Source organism: Mustela nigripes, chromosome 17, assembly GCF_022355385.1.
Source record: "Mustela nigripes isolate SB6536 chromosome 17, MUSNIG.SB6536, whole genome shotgun sequence".
Lineage (NCBI taxonomy): Eukaryota > Metazoa > Chordata > Mammalia > Carnivora > Mustelidae > Mustela > Mustela nigripes.
In genome coordinates, this window is record NC_081573.1 from 46,043,891 (window position 1) to 46,065,272 (window position 21,382).

The 21,382-nt window shown below is 45.3% G+C and overlaps 1 protein-coding gene across 1 annotated transcript in view; it reads left to right on the forward strand.

Annotated features, from left to right (window-relative positions):
* Positions 1-21,382, forward strand: part of PKD1L3 (polycystin 1 like 3, transient receptor potential channel interacting) — a 57,988-nt gene that overhangs the window by 12,985 nt on the left and 23,621 nt on the right. The window contains 14 exon segments of the mRNA XM_059381628.1: positions 1,788-2,036; positions 2,129-2,207; positions 4,523-4,653; positions 7,004-7,180; positions 7,854-7,925; positions 8,004-8,178; positions 9,269-9,396; positions 9,707-9,855; positions 9,857-9,939; positions 12,263-12,456; positions 14,786-15,016; positions 16,450-16,551; positions 16,821-16,999; positions 19,457-19,603. Of these exon segments, the coding sequence (XP_059237611.1) occupies positions 1,788-2,036; positions 2,129-2,207; positions 4,523-4,653; positions 7,004-7,180; positions 7,854-7,925; positions 8,004-8,178; positions 9,269-9,396; positions 9,707-9,855; positions 9,857-9,939; positions 12,263-12,456; positions 14,786-15,016; positions 16,450-16,551; positions 16,821-16,999; positions 19,457-19,603 (2,096 nt within the window).

Consider the following 21,382-nt stretch of genomic DNA (forward strand, 5'->3'; position numbering starts at 1 on the left):
TCTCTCTCTCTCTCTGCCTGCCTCTCCATCTACTTGTGATTTCTCCCTGTCAAATAAATAAATAAAATAAATAAAATCTTTAAAAAAAAAAGATTTTATTTATTTATTTGAACAGAGATCACAAGTAGGCAGAGAGGCAGAGAGAGGGGGGGAAGCAGGCTCCCCAACGAGCAGAGAGCCTGATGTGGGGCTCGATCCCAGGACCCTGGGATCATGACCTGAGCTGGAGGCAGAGGCTTAACCCACTGAGCCACCCAGGTGCCCCAATAAATAAATTCTTTTTAAAAATAAAGAAATAACAAAAAATAGTTAAAAAGGAAAAAAATATCTGCATGGAAGGAAAATTAAAGTAGGAACTGTATAATCTATAAAATTTCACATTCAAGAAATTTCTCAGCCTTTTTGCCTTTGTGTCCTACATAGAAACCTTTCAGGGGTTGTCTAAAGATAGGTTTACATTTACTTGACCCACTGCAAAAAAGAACTGTTTCTAGTTGTGTGAAACAGAACAAGGATGAGGTCAAGCCCTTAAGTGAAAATTTTCTAAGAGATATTCTACAGAACAGTAACCAATATTGCTTAAAACATTTCCAGAAGGAAAGAAAACAAAGATTTTTGACTGTAGGACTTCTCTGTCTTTCACCTGGCCAGACCTAACCACTTCCCACCAGTTTCACCACTATCACACCAGAGTCTAAACCACCATCCTCTCCCAGCCGAACTTGGCATCTGCCTCCTGCTCATCTCTCCCTGCTTCTGTCCGTGACGCTTTTCTGTCAGTTCTCACAACAGCAATCAGAGGAGCGATCTTTTACAACACAAGTCAGCTCACGCTGCTGTTCCTCAAAGTCCCCAGTGTCTTCCCATCTCCTTCAAGGTAAAGTCCTACTCTTCTCCATTGCCTGACATACGAATGCTCTCCCCGGTCCCAACCCTCATTCCCACCCACAACCCCAGGATCTTTCTGATCTCCTCTACATCCTAGTTCTGTTCATCAAGCCTCCTGCTCTTCTTTAGACAAACCCATCAGGCTGTGACCTCAGGGCCTTTGCACTTCTCACATGCCTGTCTCCAGTATATTGGCAGAGCTTTCTCCCTTTATTTCAACTCTCAGCAAAAATGCTGTCTCATACCTCTGAGTACCCTACCCTGTTTCCTTTCATTTGCTTACTCTTACTATTTTTCTGCATGGCACTTATTTAATATGTAATATAATTTGCCTCCACCGTGAAAAATGGAGGCTCCATGAGGGCAAGAACTTAGTTTATTTTGGTCATTGCTATATCCCTAGTTCCCCAAAACATTCTTTGGCATGTGGTAGGTGTTTAATTATAACTTACTGAATGGTTGATAATACATACACTAATGTAAATTGTGAATCTTCTTTTTTTTTTAAGATTTATTTATTTATTTATTTATTTATTTATTTGACAGAGAGAGAGACATAGAGAGGGAACACAAGCAAGGGGAGTGGGAGAGGGAGAAGCAGGCTCCCCGCTGAGCAGGGAGCCCAATGTGGGGCTCAATGCCAGGACCCTGGGATCATGACCTGACCTGAAGGCAGAGGCTTAACCCACTGAGCCACCCAGGTGCCCCTAAATTGTGAATCTTAAAGAGGGTAATATTGTATGCCACTTTTTTAAAACTGTTTGAGCACTGGACCTTTTTGAGAAAAATACCCAGTATTACCTCATGGGACATGGGAATGCCAGAATAATTTTGTGAACTCTGCCTTAATTTTCACTTGGTAAAATCAGATTCAGCCTTTTCTTTTATGTACCTTTCAGTCCAAGATCCTGTGTCTTCCCATCAGCTCATTTCCTTCAACACTCCCCACAGTCACACGGCGGGTCATGGCAGTGACCTCAGCGCCTACCGGCCAGCCTCTCCCTGACACGCTGGCGCTCACCAGACCGGAGCTTGAAACACAGTCCAGGCAAGCTGTGGTCAAGGTGACCTCATGCCGCAGAGGGGACTCCCAGGCAGAGGTGTTCACCACTAACCCACAGACTTCACTTCAGGACGCATCTGATCAGGTAAGTACAGAAAACAAGAGGTCACCCTGGGGACTTTTGTGACACTGCGAAAGTACTTCTATTCTTTCCTTCAATTTTGGTGATGCTTCCAGGATAGCTGTGTGAGGAAGGGGCCCAGTTCGCTCTCTACCTCTGAGCAGAACCATACCTCAGAGGACCTGACGGACCAGCGTTTGCCCCAGTGAGAAGCAAGCAGTGAGCGAGTCTTTGGCAATAGTCCACGGTGGATTCCATACCCCCTCGGGATTTTAATGTCTTATTTTTATTTAATGCTCTTTAATTTAGTACTTCAGATGGGGAGGAAGTTTTGTCTACCTGCCCCAATTTTCTGGCACTGGCAAACACTTCTGGACTGTTCTTCTACTCACCAACCCCGCTCTCCTGCTCCTTTGTTCCCTTTCCCCCACAAACTTCAAAAAAACCAAAGCTACTTTGATCATATTGACTGAAGAAAATCATCCTGCCTCTCCTTCCCTATCATTTTTTTTTAATATTTTATTTATTTATTTGACAGTGAGAGATCACAAATAGGCAGAGAGGCGGGCAGAGAGAGAGGAAGGGAAGCAGGCTACCTGCTGAGCAGAAAGCCTGATGCGGGGCTTGATCCCAGGACCCTGAGATCATGACCTGAACCGAAGGCAGCGGCTTAACCCACTGAGCCACCCAGGCGCCCCTTCCCTATCATTTTTAAAAAGATTTTTTATTTATTTATTTGACAGAGATCACAAGTAGGCCGAAAAGCAGGCAGAGAGAGAGGGAAGCAGGTTCCCCGCTGAGCAGAGAGCCCGATGCGGGACTCGATCCCAGGACCCTGGGATCATGACCTGAGCCGAAGGCAGAGGCTTTAACCCACTGAGCCACCCAGGCGCCCCCTATCATTTTTTTTTTTTTAAACACAGGCCTTATTTACATGCCATCTAACATTTCCTTGCTCAAAGATAATCCTGTTTATGCTGGATCTGCTTCCAGTGGGAATTGGAACTAGATGTTCATCATTGTTTCAGTTAGTACTATGTCTCCTGGCAGAAAAACTCAACCCAGTAGCTTACACACAGAGTGCTTTGTTTTCCTTAAACAGAGAGAAGTCTGAAGTGTAGAGCACCCAAAAAGGCCGACAAATAAATTATGAGAAAATTAAGAGAATTTATCAGTGTTGCTGAATACCAGATCAATATCAATAAAGCTAATTGTACTTTTACATAGCAGTAGCAATTAGTTAGAAAATTAGAATTTAAAAAAAAAAAAAGCTAGAATAGCAGGGGCTCCTGGGTGGCTCAGTCACTTAAGACTCTGATTCTTTTTTTGTTTTGTTTTGTTTTAAAGATTTTATTTATTTACTTGACAGAGAGAGATCAGAAGTAGGCAGAGAGGCAGGCAGAGAGAGAGAGGAGGAAGCAGGCTCCCTGCTGAGCAGAGAGCCCGATGCGGGACTCGATCCCAGGACCCTGAGATCATGACCTGAGCCAAAGGCAACGGCTTAACCCACTGAGCCACCCAGGCACCCTGTTTTGTTTTTTTTAAGCCTCTGATTCTTGATTTTGGCTCACACTCGGGCAGCGGGGGAGGCCACTTTGGAATTCCCCCCTCTCCCCTGCCCCTCTTCTGCTCCTTACATAGGGTTGCTCTCTTATAAAATAAATTTAATTAATTAATTAAATGAATAAAATAAATAAAATTAAATAGAAAGTACCTGGGAGTAAATCTATCCAAAGATGGGCAAAACCTCTATGGAGACAACTATAGAGCTTTATTAAGAGCCATTAAAGAAAGGCGAAGTGAGCAGTGAGATCTATCGTGCTTCAGCCCAGCTCTGCAACATCACATAAACCGTCCTCAGTGTCCTTCCTGGCGGTAGGTAGAATGGCATTAAATATGACCTGACCTCCCCTGGATAGCATGCAGTTTCATGGCCCCTGGGTCTCACTCATACTTTTATTCCTGCTTATTTACACGTTGGCCCCCAAGTATGGAACCGCAACTGGGTGGTCCTCAATTCTAAGATCACTCTGTAATTGATCTAACTTCCTGCAAACCCTGTGAATTAAAAATAACCCTGTGCACCTGTATGGCTTACAAGGGCTGTATCATGGCTGACTTCATGGACTCTAACTCCTGAGCCCAGCTGCACAGAGTAGGCATTTAATAAAGATTTACTGAACATTGGCTGAACCAAGCTGCAGTGGGCTGTTCTCTAGAAATGGCAGCAAGTAGCTGGTATAAACAGAGATTATCTCAGGGTGGGACTTCTGGTTCGAAAGCAGTAGACTTTAAAGAGTGGTTATTGTATGACCTTGGTATCTATTCCTCTATGAGAGAGGTAAAAATTCTATCCATTTGCAGAAAAGCTTCTGAAAGGAATAACTGTTACGGGGAGCCTGTGATTCATGGAGTTTGTCATTTTAACTCTTGTTAAAACAGTGTCTCAAACTACTAACGTACGGTCATTTTCTATGAATAATTCTGGCAAAATCCTTCATCCCCAACAGGTCTATACAAGAAAGCAGGGAAAATGAGCAAAGTGATTTATGGTCTGCAAACTCACAGCAAAGTACAGACAGCTTGTGAGATGCTCCAGAAACTGATAGCCTTTCTCCCAGGAATTTCTAAGTCAGCTCAGGTAAGCTCAGCTCAGGTAAGCATAGGGTGATGGGGAGGAAACGAGATAGGAGAAAGGGGGAAGCAAAACAGAGACAAAGTAATAAAACAGAAAATACAAAATCTGGAGATGGTGCCCTGTGCAGAATTTCACCTTATGAACTATGAACTATTTCTTAGAGACTCGATATATTTAGCCAGAGTATTTATACTTTTAACTCTGAAGATGGTGAATAAATAAGTCAGTAGTGAGCTTCTCGGGTATGCTGTGCTTCTTTTGTTCATTTATCAGGTTACTGCCTTTCTGATACATTTGTTAGACATCACGGGGGCCAGAAACAGATCCACTCCTTGGCCGAGATAGAGCAGTTCAGCTCTGAAACAGACAATCGGCCTTCAGTGCACTGTGACATTTGCATCTGTGGCTGCCACAGTTATTCTTAGGAATTATTCGTGCCCGGCTCTGCTCCCTACACATAAGTAAATTAAGGGACTAGGATCGCTGGGCATTTCCATTTTTTCTTTTCCATGCCTTTTACTTTCAGATATTCTGCAATAAACCTATAAATGTAATCTGTGTTTATTTGGGCTTCTTCTTTTTTTCTTTTTCTTTTTCTTTTTTTTTTTTTTTTTGAGAGAGACAGAAAGAGAATAGGTGTGTGGGCCAGGGGCTGGGGGTCAGAGGGAGAGAGAGAGAACCTTAAGCAGCCTCCAGGCCCAGTGCAGAGCCCTGACATGGGAGCTCATTCTTAGGAATCTGCGACTGTGACCTGCACCAAAATCAAGTCAGGCACTTAACCGACTGAGCCACCCAGGTGCCCATATTTGGGCTTCTTAATTATGGTAATAATTTGTTATTAAAAAATCTGAAAAGCATATAGAATTATAAAGCCAATGCCCTCACCATCTTTGTCCCTCTTGCTAATCCCATTCTCTAAATGTAGTCGCTGTTACCGGATTATTATTAATTTGTCACGCAGAGCCTGCCAGACTTTTCCTATGCGTGGACAAGTTCGTCATTTTAACAACGAGGTTAAAGTATACACATGTTTCAGCCTCTTGATTTTTTTTTTTTTTTTTTTTTTACTTAATGCTGTGTCATGGATTTCTTTGTGTCATACACATAAATGAACCACTCATTCTTCATGTGCATTTGGACATTTTTCATTTGTCCACCGTCAGAAACAGCACACCCATGAACATCCATGTCCTCACATCACCGATTACTTATGCACATGTTCCTGGGGAACAGAGTGCCCGAGATAGAAGCCGGGTCTTTTGCATTTTCAATAGATGACAGAATGGTCTCAAAAGGCAACTTTCTGGGGCACCTGAGTGGCTTAGTTCGTTGGGTGTCTGACTCTTGATTTTGGCTCAGGTCATGATCTCGGGGTCATGGGATGGAGGCCTGCTGAGCATGGAGCCTGCTTGGGATTCTCTCTCTCCCTCTGCGCCTCCCACCCCATGTGCCCTCTCCCTCAAATAAATAAGTAAATAGGCACTGTTTTACATCCCTACCAACCATTGCCCATGCTCTCCCAATTTCAAAGGCAAGAAAAGAAAGAAAAGGAGGAGGGAACATGTTACTGATTACTGAGGACATTGAACATCATCATATGCATTGATTGACATTGTGTCAGTCAGTCACCTCTCAGTTGCTGCTTTGTGTCCTTTGTCCATTTTCCCTCCAATGGGTTGTCATTTCTTTCTCACGTGTCGGTAAGAGAGCTTTATTGACTATTGGCGTTGACCTTTTGTTATTTGTGTTGCAAATATTTTGTGCCCGGCTCTTATTTTTCATTTTCTCTACTGGATCTTTTTTTTTTTTTTTTAATGCAGAAGTTCTTAATAAATGTTACTTTGAAAACAAAAACATTTCAAAACCAAAATAGTCATAGCTACAGTGGCTAGTCTGTCAGTCTGCTTATCTTCTTACTTGTTTGGCGTGAGAACAACCTACCAAAAGGAGAATTGGGGTTTTCTGGTTCGTTTAGATTTTTTCCTGCTTTCTATGATAAGTTGGTCTCGAAGGCTTTTGAGGCCCGAGTTTCAAGGGACAGTCTCCTCATGCTCCGGCCAGGACTGCCCTTCCTTTTTTTTTTTAGCTTAGTTTCGTGAATTAGCTGTGTGATCTACTTACCGCTCCGGGAGGGTTCTGTCAGTTCCTGAACATAACATGAAATACGAATCCTCCCTGTAGGTAATATGTAATGTATTTTCTTCTCGTGCCAGGTTGTAATAGTGCTTTTTTTTTTATAAAAATGTGTTTGAAATGCATAGAGAACATTGAACTCCTGATGAGAAGAGCACAAATAAATTCAAAACAGACAGAAACAGCTCAGGAGTGTGCGTTTGCTTCCTTAAACTCCCAGGTCAGTGTCCTCAGTCCACTTGGTGACCCGAATAGGCAGTTACCAGGGAGTGCATATGAGAGCAACAGCAGTCTGGGCTTCGAAAACCCCGTGACTGTCTGCCTCATTCACTCCCTCGACGATGTCGTGGAAGCTGGTGAAGCCAGTCTGCAAAGATCCAAGAATGACATTGAGCAGGTAGGTGCAGGAGATGCTCGCGTTGATCTCATTTTAGAAACTTTTTAATTGTCGGGGCGCCTGGGTGACTCAGTGGGTTTAAACCTCTGCTTCAGTTCAGGTCATGATCTCAGGGTTCTAGGATCAAGCTGCACATCGGGCTCTCTGCTCTGTGGGGAGCCTGCTTCCTCCTCTCTCTCTGCCCGCCTCTCTGCCTACTTGTGATCTCTGTCTATCAAATAAATTTTTAAAATCTTAAAAAAAAAAAAAAAGGAAAAGAAACTTTTAAATCATGAGGCCCCTACGTGGCACAGTCGGTTAAGTGTCCAACTCTTGATTGATTTTGGCTCAGGTCATGATCTCAGGGTTGTGAGATTGAGCCCAGTGTCAGGCTCTGTGTACGGTGCAGAGTCTGCCTAAGACTCTTTCTCCCTCTGCTTCTCTCTGTCACTCCCTCTCTTTAAAAAAGGTCCAGGGCAGCTTATATCATGGGACGAAGAAATATGTCTTTGGGTGGCCCTCTTAGTTGATACAAAGGATGTTGAGTCTTTAGCCCAACTGGAAGTACTTTCCTTGTCCAAGAATGTCACCTTTCCTTATGTCACCATCAAGATCTTTATTCCCTGTCCAGCCCTTCCAAAACCATTATCCACTGAGGTTACTCAGGTCACATAGTGATTGCTTCTAAATGCAGGTAGAAAATATGCTGCAAATGGCCTTACTGGCCCTTGGAAAGATCCAAGAAGTATTTCTACAGCAGAACCGGGTTTCTCTGCTACTCTGATGCTGAGCAGGTAACAGAGGAGGAGGGGGGAGAGGTTTCTTTTAGGTTTTTGTTCCTTAGGAAACACAGAGAAATTTATTTCCCTTTAATTTCTCCTTCCTTAGCCAAAACATGTCAACATGGCCTTTGAGCTCCTACAGTCTCTGGTCCCCAGCACCTGTGAGGTTAGTCTTTCCATCAGCCTCAGCTTTGCAAGAGCTCTTGAACAGACACCCGGGAGTCAATGTCCAAGTGAGTGTGAAATTGATTCTGATCCGATCGGAAATGGGATTGATGGCTGCAGGCATTGAATGCCCCACGAAGGGTGTGCACTGGGAAATGTAAGCTCACCAGACCACACAAAAGAAGGCTGGGTGCCCTGGATCTCTGTTTCACAGTGGTAGGAATAGAGGCTGCTTCTTCTTTTTTTTTTTTTTTTTTTTAAGATTTTATTTTTTACTTTTAAGTGAGAGAGAGCACACAAGCTGAGGGAAGGGGCAGAGGGAGACGCAGACTCTCTGCCAAACAGTGGTCCCGATGCAGGACTCAGTCCCAGGACTCTGGGATCAGGACCTGAGCCGAAGGCAGACGCTTAACTAACAGAGCCACCCGGGCACCCGGGAATGGAGGCCCCTTAAAAATGATCCATGGTAGAAGTTGGGAGCATTGATCAGACTTCGGGATTTGACAGTTTCTGTGTTAGGGTTTGAATTGATCTACGTACAGGGCGCCTGGGTGGCTCAGTGGGTTAAGCCTCTGCCTTCGGCTTAGGTCATGATCTCAGGGTCCTGGGATTGAGTCCCACATCGGGCTGTCTGCTGGGCTAGAAGCCTGCTTCCCCCTCTCTCTCTGCCTGCCTCTCTGCCTACCTGTGATCTCTCTCTGTCAAATAAATAAATAAAATCTTAAAAAAAAAAAAAAGTTTGAATTGGTGCATATACAAAGCTGGGAATACCTGGGTAAGTGTGGACTCAGTATATCAGCTTAGCCGCATCAGTACATTGTATTTCTTTCAGCGCTTACCTGAAAAACAGAAATAAGATTGGTGCCTTATCCAGGAGAGCAGAATACTTACTTCCTAGTAATCATGAATCCTCCAGGTATAAAGGTGTAAGAAAGTAATAATAATAATTCTGAGGGTCCCAATTAAATGACTCATCTTCAATTAATTCTTCCCATATGGTGCTCTAATGAGCAATATTTCACTTGAGATATTAGCAAGGGGAAAAATCCCAACATTTACTTTAACTTTGGACACCTGACACCTTATTACTTATAGGGGTGTTATTTCTAAAGATTTTCTGAAGATTTCAGCAACGGATGAAACCGAGTTCTCTTATCTCTAGTAACAGGACTAGCTTTCAATCCCTTCAGGGATTTTGATGACGAGAACATTGTTGGAAGCATCGGGAGTGTGTTGCTAAGCTCTAATCATAAATTGTTCCAAGTTGATGACTTAACGGAAGATATCGAGGTCTGACATGATTATTAGGGAATGAAATAGAAGGGAGTAGGAATTCTTGGAGAACAGGATGGAAGAAAGTCATTTGAGATTCGCGGCAGCCCCGTTGTTTGATCATTCCCGTGTCCAATGAGGAGCGTCTGCAGGGACGCTACTTTTCCATTAGGAGAAGGTGTTCCGGCCTGAGATTGTTCCTGTCCCTTCACGCCTGGCTCTTTGTTACCTATTAATACTCAGGGAGGAAGACTTAAGAAGTTACATTCCATTGTCACTAGAAAGGAGACTGAAAGATGTCAGTGGATGGACCATCATGAACTTGAAGATTGATTTGCTGTGGAGAAATGTTAGCATGGAAATCCATCGCACCAGCCTCAGTGTGAGCTCAGATCATTTTATTATTGTAGTGAACATCACTTTCCTGGAGAAATCCCTGATCGTATGCACAGAACCTGGAAGTCGCCTTTTAATGACTTTACCTGGGGTTCCAGTAACAGCTGAACCACACCCACTTTGACCTTAACGTCTCCTTTCCAAAGACTCAGGTGTGGCAAAAAGGTAAAGCCCCAATCAGAAACTTACTTTTTTTTTTTTTTAAGATTTTATTTATTTATTTGACAGAGATCACAAGTAGGCAGAGAGAGAGAGAGGAAGGGAAGCAGGCTCCCTGAATGTGGGGCTCAATCCCAGGACCCTGGGATCATTACCTGAGCTGAAGGCAGAGGCTTTGACCCACTGAGCCACCCAGGCGCCCCAGAAACTTATTCTGAAATCTTTGAAATGCATTTTCTTCTTCCTTTTTTTTTTTTTTTTTTTTTTTACTTTTTATCTTGAGATAACTGTGGGTTCTCATGCAATTGTGAAAAATTAAACAGATCTGTATCTCACCCATTTTCTCCTACTGGTGACATCCTACTTAACTGCGGCACAATATCCTCACCAGGAAATGACACTGATACAATGTATTGACCTCACTGGGATTCACCAGTGTTACATGCACTCATGTATATGTGTTTATTAGTTCTATGGAATTGCATCACATGTGTAAATACACATGACCATGAAATGCATTTTTTAAAAAGATGAATTGTGGAATGGATCGAGATCTATAGGTGATCGGGGCGCCTGGGTGGCTCAGTGGGTTAAGCCACTGCCTTCGGCTCAGGTCATGATCTCGGGGTGCTGGGATTGAGTCCCGCATCGGGCACTCTGCTCAGCGGGGAGCCTGCTTCCTCCTCTCTCTCTACCTGCCTCTCTGCCTACTTGTGATCTCTGTCTGTCAAATAGATAAATAAAATCTTTAAAAAGAGAGAGAGAGATCTATAGGTGATAAAGCAAAATTTAGTATATATATATATTTTAATTCTACTTCTTTAAGCAGTCTTCACACCCCATGTGGGGCTCAAACTCATGACCCCAAGATCAAGAGTCACATGGTCTTCTGACGGAGTTAGCCAGGTGCCCCAAATTCAGTAAAATGTTAATTATAGAATCTGTTCGGGGATTATTTGGCTGTTCACTGTGTAATAGTCCACTTTCTGCATGGTTGAAAATTTCCATCATGTTGAGAATAAAACCCCAGCACAGTGGGTTATGTCTATATTTCAACCTTTATTTCTAATCTTAGGTTTGGGTAAGGACAGAGGTGTCTCAGTAGGTCTTGGTGTAATACCAGACGGACTACTTTGTGGCTTAGAATAGTTAAGAATTTCTGCAATACGTAAATAGGACCTGGATATACTTGACCGAGAAACACAGTCATCAGATATCGACTTTAAATGTAGTACTGGGGAGTCAGGATGGGGTCACGGGGAGATGGGCCCGAAGGAGAGCATGTAATGTGATGAGCACTGGGTGTTATTTAAGACTGATGCATCACTGAACTCTACCTCCGAAACTCGGGATACACTATATGTTAATTTAAAAAAAAAATTAAAGCTACAGGGAAGTCTTAAGAGCTAAGCCTTCGCATTTAAAAAACAGTGGGATGGGGGGAGTCATCGGAATGGATAAAGCATGTCTCCTTCTGTTATGGTCTGCCCGGGCTGAGCAAGCTGCCCCTGGCTCTCATGTCGGCCTCACTGACACAGGACTCACCGCTGCTAGGCTCTGTCCGCGCTACCAGCGGGCTCTCTCCGCATCCGGAGCACACGCTCCCATCTCCCGTGCCCGTCTTGACAGTATCATAGTTGGAGCTGGAGGGGATCTTAGACAACCTCTGGTCCAGAGTCCTTGTCTGAAAAGTGAGAAAGCTGGGGAGATTGTGGGACTCGCCATAGCCCTTCCCAGCCACCTGGTGACAGAGCCGGACCTGGAATCAGGGCTCTTTCCGGCAACCTGTCTGGCTCTTTCCATCATTGCTTCCTTTGGGGGCTTCTTTTGCTCACTAGGTCTTGTAGCTACTCATTGTGATGGATGACGATTTCATTTTTCTAAAATTTATAAAATCTGACCCCTTAGACCTAAATCTTCATTCGTCAAAAAAAATACAGTTTCTTATTGGAACAGGAGTGATGCAGAGCCCCAGGTTGCATCACCGGTCATTATTTTGAAAATCATTTGTGGGGCGCCTGCGTGGCACAGTAAGGTAAGCGTCCAACCCTTGGTTTCAGCTCCGATCATGAGGTCAGGGTCATGGGATCCAGCTGTGCACAGCATGGATTCTTCCCGAGAATCTCTCTCCCTCTGCCCCTCTGCTCATAGTGCACTCATGCACACGCTCTCTCTCTCTCAGACGTTAAGAAAACAAAATCACTTGTTAATTCCAGGCTTAATCATTTCCCTATTTATAAAATAATGATAATACATCCTTCATAAGGAAAGTTCTCATGGTACTTTTGTCCCATTTAAAAGGCAACTAAGCACCGTTCTTGGCTCTCAGCTGCGGAATCTACACGGGTGCTGAGCCCAGAGAGCCTGCGGCACGGGACCAGCCCCTACCACGTAATGGCCCCATGGAATGACAGCAGGGAGGGCGCCCCACAGACACCCGCCCGGCTCTCGGTGGTGACGGCCGTCACGCGGGGTTATTTCTGGGACGGCCACAACAGCATGTGGAAGAGCCGTGGATGCCACGTAAGAAGCCACGCCACTTGCTCTTTCTCTACCGCCTGCACTGGCATGAAATGCAGAGCAACTCTTACCTTGTTTGGGGGGGAGGGAGCCTAGAAAGAAAAATCAGCAGAAGGGAAATAAGTCAGCCTGGGAAAACGGAGAGGGAATGTGTGTAGCGGGCCAGGACAGTGTGACTCTTTGGAGCTGGCTTATGCCCCATATGTGCAATTTCTTTCCTAAACTCAGTCCAGGGTGAATCTGACAGTTCTAGATACAGTAAGTAATATGCATAAGTTCTACCAATATTAAATAGTGGAGGGTAAAAGGAAAACTTCTTGCTTAATAAAAGAGAACTTTTAGGGGTGCCTGGGTGACTCAGTTAAGCGTCTGCCTTCAGTTCAGGTCATGATCCTAGGGTTCTGGGATCAAGCCCCATATCCGGCTCCCTGTTCAGCAGGGGGCTTCTTTCTCTCCTGCTTCCCCTGCTTATGCTTTTTCTCTGGCAAATAAAATCGTCAAAAAATAAAAATTGAAAAAAAAAAAAACTTTTATAAAAATAAGCTAGCAGAGACACCTGAGTGGCTCAGTCAGTTAAGCATCTGCCTTCAGCTCAGGTCATGATCCTGGGGTCCTGGGATCAAGCCCCACATTAGGCTCCTCTCTCAGTAGGGAGTCTGCTTTTTCCACTCCCCCTCTGCTCGCTCTGCTGGTGCTCTCTCTCTCTCTTGCCCTCTCTGTCAAATGAATGAGTTAAATCTTTTTAAAAAAAAAATGCTAGCAGATTCTTGTACATTCCAGGCTAGGTGGGGACTTTTTTTTTCTTTCTTTTTTTTTTTTTTAATATTTTATTTATTTATTTGACAGAGATCACAAGTAGGCAGAGAGGCAGGCAGAGAGAGAGGGAAGCAGGCTCCCCGCTGAGCAGAGAGCCCGATGTGGGGCTCGATCCCAGGACCCTAGGATCATGACCCGAGCGAAAGGCAGAGGCTTCAATCCACTGAGCCACCCAGGTTCCCCTAGGCAGGGACTTTCCACATGGTTACCTAATTCCAAGTGTGCACCCACTTTAAAATGGCACCCTGTGGGGCGCCTGGGTCAAAAATGGCACTCTGCCTTTTCACACTGGTGAATTTGTGCGATCCCATCTGATTTAGGTCCTGGTTCAGTTGCACAAAGACTGTGGTGCAAGGTTCTGGAAATCATGAGGCTGTTTGTAAAAGAGCTGAGAGGGGTCATTCACGTGGGAACAGAGGGAAAGAGGATGCTCTGGAAGGCACTGACACCATTCATGGCCTCAGCAGAGATTTCTGGGAGATCTGGAGATTTCTAGCAAATCCTCTACCTGGGAGCCTGCTCAATGGCAGATTCTGTTGTAGTCAAGGAGGGTGGGACCTGAGCTTCTGCCTTTCTAACAGGTTCCGAGGTGATGTCAGTGCTCCGAGTTGCGGAGACGGCACTTTGAATAGCAAGACTCACCCAGCAGCATTTTGTCAAGACTCACAAAAAGCACCAGGGGGTTTCCTGCCTCCCTGAAGGCCTGTACAGCGTTTGGACACCATGCAAGGAACAGAGCTGCCGAAGTCCTCCCAGGGCAAGAGATAGACCCGGCACCCAGAGCTTGACCTTGTGGCATGGAAAACAGTCAGTCACACTGACACACGAGTGTTGTTGGGCATGCTTTAGGTCTCTGTGTAAATGGTACCATTTGTACCATCCTTCTTTAACTTTTTTTTTTTTTAAGATTTTATTTATTTCACAGGGAGAGAGAGCACAAGCAAGAGGAGTGGGAGAGGGAGAAGCAGACTCCCTGCTGAGCAGGAAGCCCGATGCAGGGCTCAATTCCAGGACCCTGGGATCATGACCTGAGCCGAAGGCAGACGCTTAACCTACTGAGCCACTCAGGTGTCCCCTTTAATTTGTATTTTTCACTCAGCATTTATGCACAATGCTATTATCTAGCTCTGGCTCCTTCATTTTCACTGCTAGAGAATATCCCATCAGTAGAGAGTAGTAGCCCTCTGCTTTGTTTGTATGTTCTGCGGTTACTGGCCATACACAGGTCGTTTCCGATTCTTTGGTTATGAACAGCAACGACGGAAGCATTCTTTCTCACGTCTCCTTGTGCGCATGTGCAGACTTGCCCTGGGGTCTGTGTTCACTCCTGGAATGGCCGGAGTCCGAGGCTGCCAGATCGTTCTCCACGCTGCTTTCTCCGGCCTCTGCCACCACCAGCAGTGAATACGCAGCCCAGACAGTTTTCCCTCTCAGAACTGCCTAGGTTTGTGTTTTATGATTGTCCCTTCCTTAGCACTCTGTTCAGTGAGAATCAGTGTCTCGATTCTATTTACAGGTTAGGCCACAGAGCACGGTTTTGAGGACGCAGTGTCTCTGTAACCGCCTGGCCTACTTGGGCAGCGACTTCTTCATTGTGCCCTGGGCCATGAACATTAAGGACACGACCAAGCTCTTCCTTCGCGTGACCAACAACCCTGCTGGGGTGTCTTTGCTGGCCAGCCTTTTCGGATTCTATATACTCACGTGTGTGTGGGCTTGGAGAAAGGATCAAGCAGACATGCAGAAGGTGAGACATTGATTCTAGAAGCTTTGCCACAGTGTCTTGAGTGTGTTGAACAAGATGGAAAAAACCCTTGACCAGAAGAGGCTGGTAGCATGGTATTTGGTGTCGTAGAAATTCAGGGGGGACTTTGATTTTTTTTTAAATTTTTTATTTTTTATAAACATATATTTTTATCCCCAGGGGTACAGGTCTGTGAATCGCCAGGTTTACACACTTCACAGCACCAGGGGGGACTTTTCTTAAGTTTCTCTTCAGGTCTCCTGTCTGCTTTTTTTTTTTTTCTTCTTTTCCTTTAGTGGAGGTTGAACCCTCCTGTGATTTGTTTAGTTTAGGAATCACCCAGAGCATCTAGAGAACATAACCAAAATCGAATGCAAGTTTGTCTCACTTTGTACACTGGATATGAAAGTTACGTGGAAGTGAAATGAGAATTTCATGTAACTGCGATAGATAAGAAACCTGTAAGGAATCTCTTTTTCTTTTTCTTAAAGATTTTATTTATTTATTTGACAGACAGAGATCACAAGTAGGCAGAGAGATAGACAGAGAGAGGAGAGGGAAGCAGGCTCCCTGCTGAGCAGAGAGCCCGACGCGGGGCTCGATCCCAGGACCCTGAGATCATGACCTGAGCCGAAGGCAGAGGCTTAACCCACTGAGCCACCCAGGCGCCCCAGGAATCTCTTTTTTGAATAACAACAAAAAATCCCTTGATGACAGCTGCTGCCTCTTTTTTTTTTTCAAGATTTATTTATTTATTTTAGAAAGAGCAAGCGCACAGGGGAAAGGACAGAGGGAGAATGAAACATAAGCAGACTCTGTGCTGAGTACAGAGCCTTTTGCGGGCCTCAGTCTCACAGTCCTGAGATCACAACCTGAGCTGAAATCCGGTGTCAGATGCTCAACCGACTGAGCCACCCCCGCGCCCTGATGACAGCCTCTTCTTAGCGTCCATTGCATGCGTCCTTTCTTCATATGTTTTCTTACCCTTGGAAATTCTAGAATACATGCCATCCATTTCTTTGTTGCTATGGGTGAAGAGTTGCCAGTGTTTGTAAATAAAAACATAGGACACCCAGTTAAATTTGAATTTCACATAGTGAGTGCATTTTTAGTGTAAGTGTGCTCCGCAGTGATTCATCGTTTATCAGAGATTCACACTTAAGTAAGTGTCCTCCAGGTTGTGTGATAACCCTCTCTGCAGGGGAGGGAGATGGAAAGATTTTGAAGCCCAAGACCTGATTGGGGATTCTGTGACTATTTCATTTTCGAGGCATAAAGCTGGGTCTTCCAGCCTTCACCGCTGTTCCGTCCCTTGGGTCTGCTTGTTTACCTCCCACTCGCAAGTCCCCCTTGCTCTCCATCGGGTTGTCGAAGCTGGACTGCTCATCCTCCTGCTTCTCAGGCCAAGATCCTTCTTGGTCCTGCTTTCCCTGCAGGTGAAGGTCACTGTCCTAGCCGATAATGGCCCCAGCTCTCGGTTTCACTGCCTGCTTCAGGTCTCCACTGGCTATCAAAGAAGGGCTGCCGCAACAGCTAAGGTTAATGAAATGAGTGGTCTTGGCCCTTGGCCTTGCGTCTTCTAGCGCACAAGATGCGCTCTGCCCTGTGAGACCCCGCCCTCCGGGAGCACGTTAGAAGCACAGGTCCTGGTTCTAAACTGTACGTGTGTAGAGTCCGCTGAACTTGTCCAGCACCCCCAACGACTTTACCTTGGTAGTTTTCTCTGTCTCCTTCTTTTCCCTGAAGGATAAACTCAAGGGGTCATGTTAGAACGTCCTGCATTTTATCTTTCCTTGTTGTGTTTTAGGTGGTTATCACCCTTTATGGATCAGAGGGACAGAGTGAGCCCCATCACCTTTGTGACCCCCAGAAGGCAGTGTTCGAGCGAGGGGAACTGGACGTCTTCCTCCTCACTACCCAGTCCTCCCTCGGGGAGTTGCACGGCCTGAGGCTCTGGCATGACAACTCGGGGGCCAGCCCTTCTTGGTAAGTACCTGCGTCGGGCAGCCTTGTCCTTCCTTCTCTGGGGATCCCCCAGTCTGGGGGCGAGACCAGCATGCCACCGCCACGCAGAACAATTTAACACTTTGGGCCAAATCATAACAAATGACTAGTAGATTTAGATTTCAAAGCATCTACAAAGGGGAAACTCTGAAAAGAAACAGGGAAAATGAACAATATGATTCTGTGTGGATGGTAAAGTGACAGGTGATTTTTTTCTTTTATTTTCATTTAATGGTGTCATGATTGTGAAGACCAAATCATGGCAGTTTACTGCCCAAAGTGTTGTAAATGAGAAGTATCCCTACACATGAAAAATATCTTTATTTTTTAAAAGATTTTATTTATTTATTTGAGATAAAGGGTGAGCAAGTGAGAGAGAGAGAGAGAGAGAGAGCATGAGCCGGGGAGGGGCAGAGGTAGAGGGAGAAGGAGACATCCCACTGAGCTAGGAGCCCAACACAAGGCTTGATCCTAGGACCATGGGATCATGACCTGAGCCAAAGGCAGACGCTTAACCACCTGAGCCAGCCGGGTGCCCCAGAAAAACATCTTTGAAGAGTAAACTTAATAAACGACTCTTCACTAAAAATACACTCTCGGTCAATATTAGGAGCTTCAGAAGAGAGGAAAGGAGGGCAGAACCCTGATGTGGGACAGGCCCAGGGAACTTGTGAGGAACAGGGTCAGTGATGAGGCCATGAACTGGGCATGCATGAAGTCCACGTGCTTCTGCTCTTCTGCCGCCACACTCAGAATGAGGGGAGGTGCGTGGAGAGAGTAAAGATGGCGTTAACTGAGATCAAGACTATTGACCGGGGTTAGGAAAAAAAGAAGGAAATGGAGTCAAAGGCCTAAGGCACAGGGACTCTCGTCAGTTGCTGAGTGTTGCCCACCTGTAAAGAGTACGCTCCCTGGGGCGCCTGGGTGGCTCAGTGGGTTAAAGCCTCTGCCTTCGGCTCGGGTCACGATCCCAGGGTCCTGGGATGGAGCCCCATATCGGGCTCTCTGCTCAGCAGGGAGCCTGCTTCCCTTCCTCTCTCTGCCTGCCTCTCTGCCCACTTGTGATCTCTGTCTGTCAAATAAATAAATAAAATCTTAAAAAAAAAAAAATCACTGACCCTCAACTCTGGCCCACCAAGTGACACTCCGCTCTTTTCCAAAAAAAAAAAAAGAGTACAGTCCCTACCCGAAAGCATTAGCAGCAGGAGTCTCTCTGCGCTACGCGAGGCCAGTCGAGTCTAAGCATTTGCTATTTGCTTGCCGTTTCCTCTGTTCAGGCATCTACAAAGCACTTGGACACTGATTGTGGTTTGATTTATAAAGGAGAGTAACATATAATGGGCCCCTGAAGAGATGCATAATGTCGCTGATCATCAAAAATGCAAATTAAAAGCACAGTGAGAGCACTGAACATCTAGTCTAGAATGACTGGAATAAAGTCTGACAAAATCGAGTTGGGGTGACATTGGGAGCCACTGGAACTCATGCGCCTCAGGCTGGAGCACACAGCGGTGCAGCCACATGAACGGATGGTTTGGCAGGGCTTGTCAAGGCCAATAGACAGGTACCACATGACCCAGAAATTGCACTCCTGGGTGATCACCCGAGATCAATGAAAATGCACGTCCATTCCAGGACTTACACACATACATTCATAGCAGCTTTGTTAATAGTCATCCAAAACTAGGAACAGCACACGTGCCCATCAGGTGAATGAAGAAATAAATGTTAGCGTGTTCATTAAAAGGAGTACAACCCACCAACACAGAGAACGATCTACTGATACAGTGACATGGGTGAATGCCAGAAACATTTTACAAAGCAGAAGAAGCCAGACACAAAAGGAAACATGCCATATGCATCCACATATATGAAATTCTAGAAAAAGCTAACTAGTCTGAGGGACAGAAAGCAGATCAGTGGTCACCTGGGGCCAGGGCGACCCTCAACGGGGCTGACTGGAAAGGGAACTTTAAGGGGGTGATAATTTAATGGTGGTGGTGCTTACACGGTATTTACATTTCTCAAAATGTGTTGAACTGTAGAGTGTACAGAACCCAGTAGGATGAGAAGTCCTTAATATGAATGTTGAAGACCAGTCCCCACCCGCCAGGGATGCCCCCTTCAGGCCCTGGTGACAGAAGACAGAGGCAGGTGGGCTGTACGAAGAGGCGACTGGCGTGTATGAGCAAGGAAAGTTAAGGGAGACATACACACACTGGAGTGTTCCCGAGTAACAGAAGGCTGCATGCTGGTTTTGATACGTGAATTCCCTTAGAGGTCAGGAAGGGAACACTTGGATCAGCTCTGGTCTCTTTCTTTAGTTCTTGCCTCACAATGAAAAGAATCCATTTCCCGACGGGACAAGATTACCTCTTGTTGCAGCATCTGGTTCGCGCCCACCACCCCCGTAACATACCTACCTTCACGTTACCGTAGGCACGTAAACCAGGTCACTGTCGGTGACCTGGCAGGTGGATGGAAATGGTACTTCCTGTGCAACTGTTGGCTGGTGGTGGACCTTGGAGAGTGCGCGCGTGACCGGGTCGTTGTGCCAGTCTCGAAGAAAGAGCTCTTTTCCTTTAGGTGTTGGTGGGAAATGATGGTCTGTAGGTGACTGTGTGCGTTTTTCTTCATTCTTTCTGCTGCTCGGATGGGACAATGCCAATTGACCTGTCTTCAGGTTTGCTGATTGTTTCCTCTGCCTGCTCAGATCTGCCGTGGAGCCTTTCCAGTGAACTTTGCATTTCAATGCATGTATTTTTCAACTGTGGCCTTTCTGTGTGGTTCTCTTAAAAAATAATTTGTCTATTTACTGATGGTTTCTATTTGGCAAGATGCCATTCTCATTCACTTTCCTTTAGTTCTTTACACATGGTTGTCTTTGGTTCTTTGAACACATTTAATATAGCTGATTTGGGGGTGGCTGGGTGGCTCAGTCCTTAGGCATCTGCCTTCAGCCTGGGTCATGATCCCAGAATCCTGGGATCGAGCCCCGCATTGGGCTCTCTGCTCACAGGGAGCCTGCCTCTCCCTCTGCCTGTTGCTCCCCCTGCTTGTGTGTGCTCTCTCTTTCTCTTTCTGTCAAATAAGTAAATAAAATCTTTTTTTTTTAATAGCTTATTCAGGGGTGCCTGAGTGGCTCAGTGGGTTGAGCATCTACTTCAACTTGGGTTGTGATCCCAGGATCCTGGGATCGAGTCCTGCATCAGGCTCCTTGATCGGCAGGGAGCCTGCTTCTCCCTCTGCCTGCTGCCTCCCCTGCTTGTGCACGCACTCTCGCTCGCTCGCTCGCTCTCTCTCTCTCTCACAAATAAAATCTTAAAAAAATAGCTTATTTAAAGTCTCTTTCTAGTATATCCTGTGTCTTGGCTTCCTCAGGGACAGTGTATTTATGGCTGTGTATGTGTACACACATATGCATGAGTGAGACATACTGTCATTTCTTTTCATGTCTTGTGATCTTTTGTTAAAAACTGACCATTTTAAATATATTTTTTAAAGATTTTATTTATTTGTCAGAGATCACAAGTAGGCAGAGAGGCAGGCAGGGTGGGGAGCAGGCTTCCTGCTGAGCAGAGAGTCCAATGTGGGGCTCGATCCCAGGACCCTGAGATCATGACCTGAGCCAAAGGCAGATACTTTAACCCACTGAGCCACCCAGGTGCCCAGAACTGACCATTTTAAATAATGGAATGTGGTGATGCAGGAAATCGTATTTCCTTTCCCTGCTCCAGGATTTGTTGTTCTTAGTAGTTGTTATTATTATCTGGTTAGTGACTTTTTCTGAATGAATTCTGTGTTCATCATGGCTTGCAGGTGAAGTTTCCGCTCACTTAGTTTCATGGTGATTTAATGTTTAGACAGAGATTTTGTAAATGCCTGGAACCAGTAAGCCTCCCAGTCTGTGCTGGGAGTTTTGTGGGCGTGTCATGGCATCCCTTCGCCACTCCCCCCACCCATGAAACACTTTTAATTCCCGTTACCCTACACGAGGCAACTCCCGCCTGTGTACTACCTTCTTCCAGACCTGGAGCCCAGAAATCCTGTGACTTCCCTGCTTACCACTATTTTTTCTAATTCCACTTCTCCTCAGAGAGATTTATCCTGTTTTTAAGCCCAGCCAGTATGTGTTATTCTTTCTTTTTGTAGCTTATTGATAGTTCCTCCACATTTGGAGTAGAGCAGGTGCTCAAAGTGTGAATTTACCGAACTACCTTGAGTGGAAGCCTGATGCAAACTTTTGTAGAGCCAAAGATTTATCAAAACTCTTAGGAAGTTTAAAAAAAAAAAAGTTTTTAATTTTAAACTCTCATACAATATAAATTAACCTTATCCTCAAAAACCTTATGTCCAGGGGTGCCT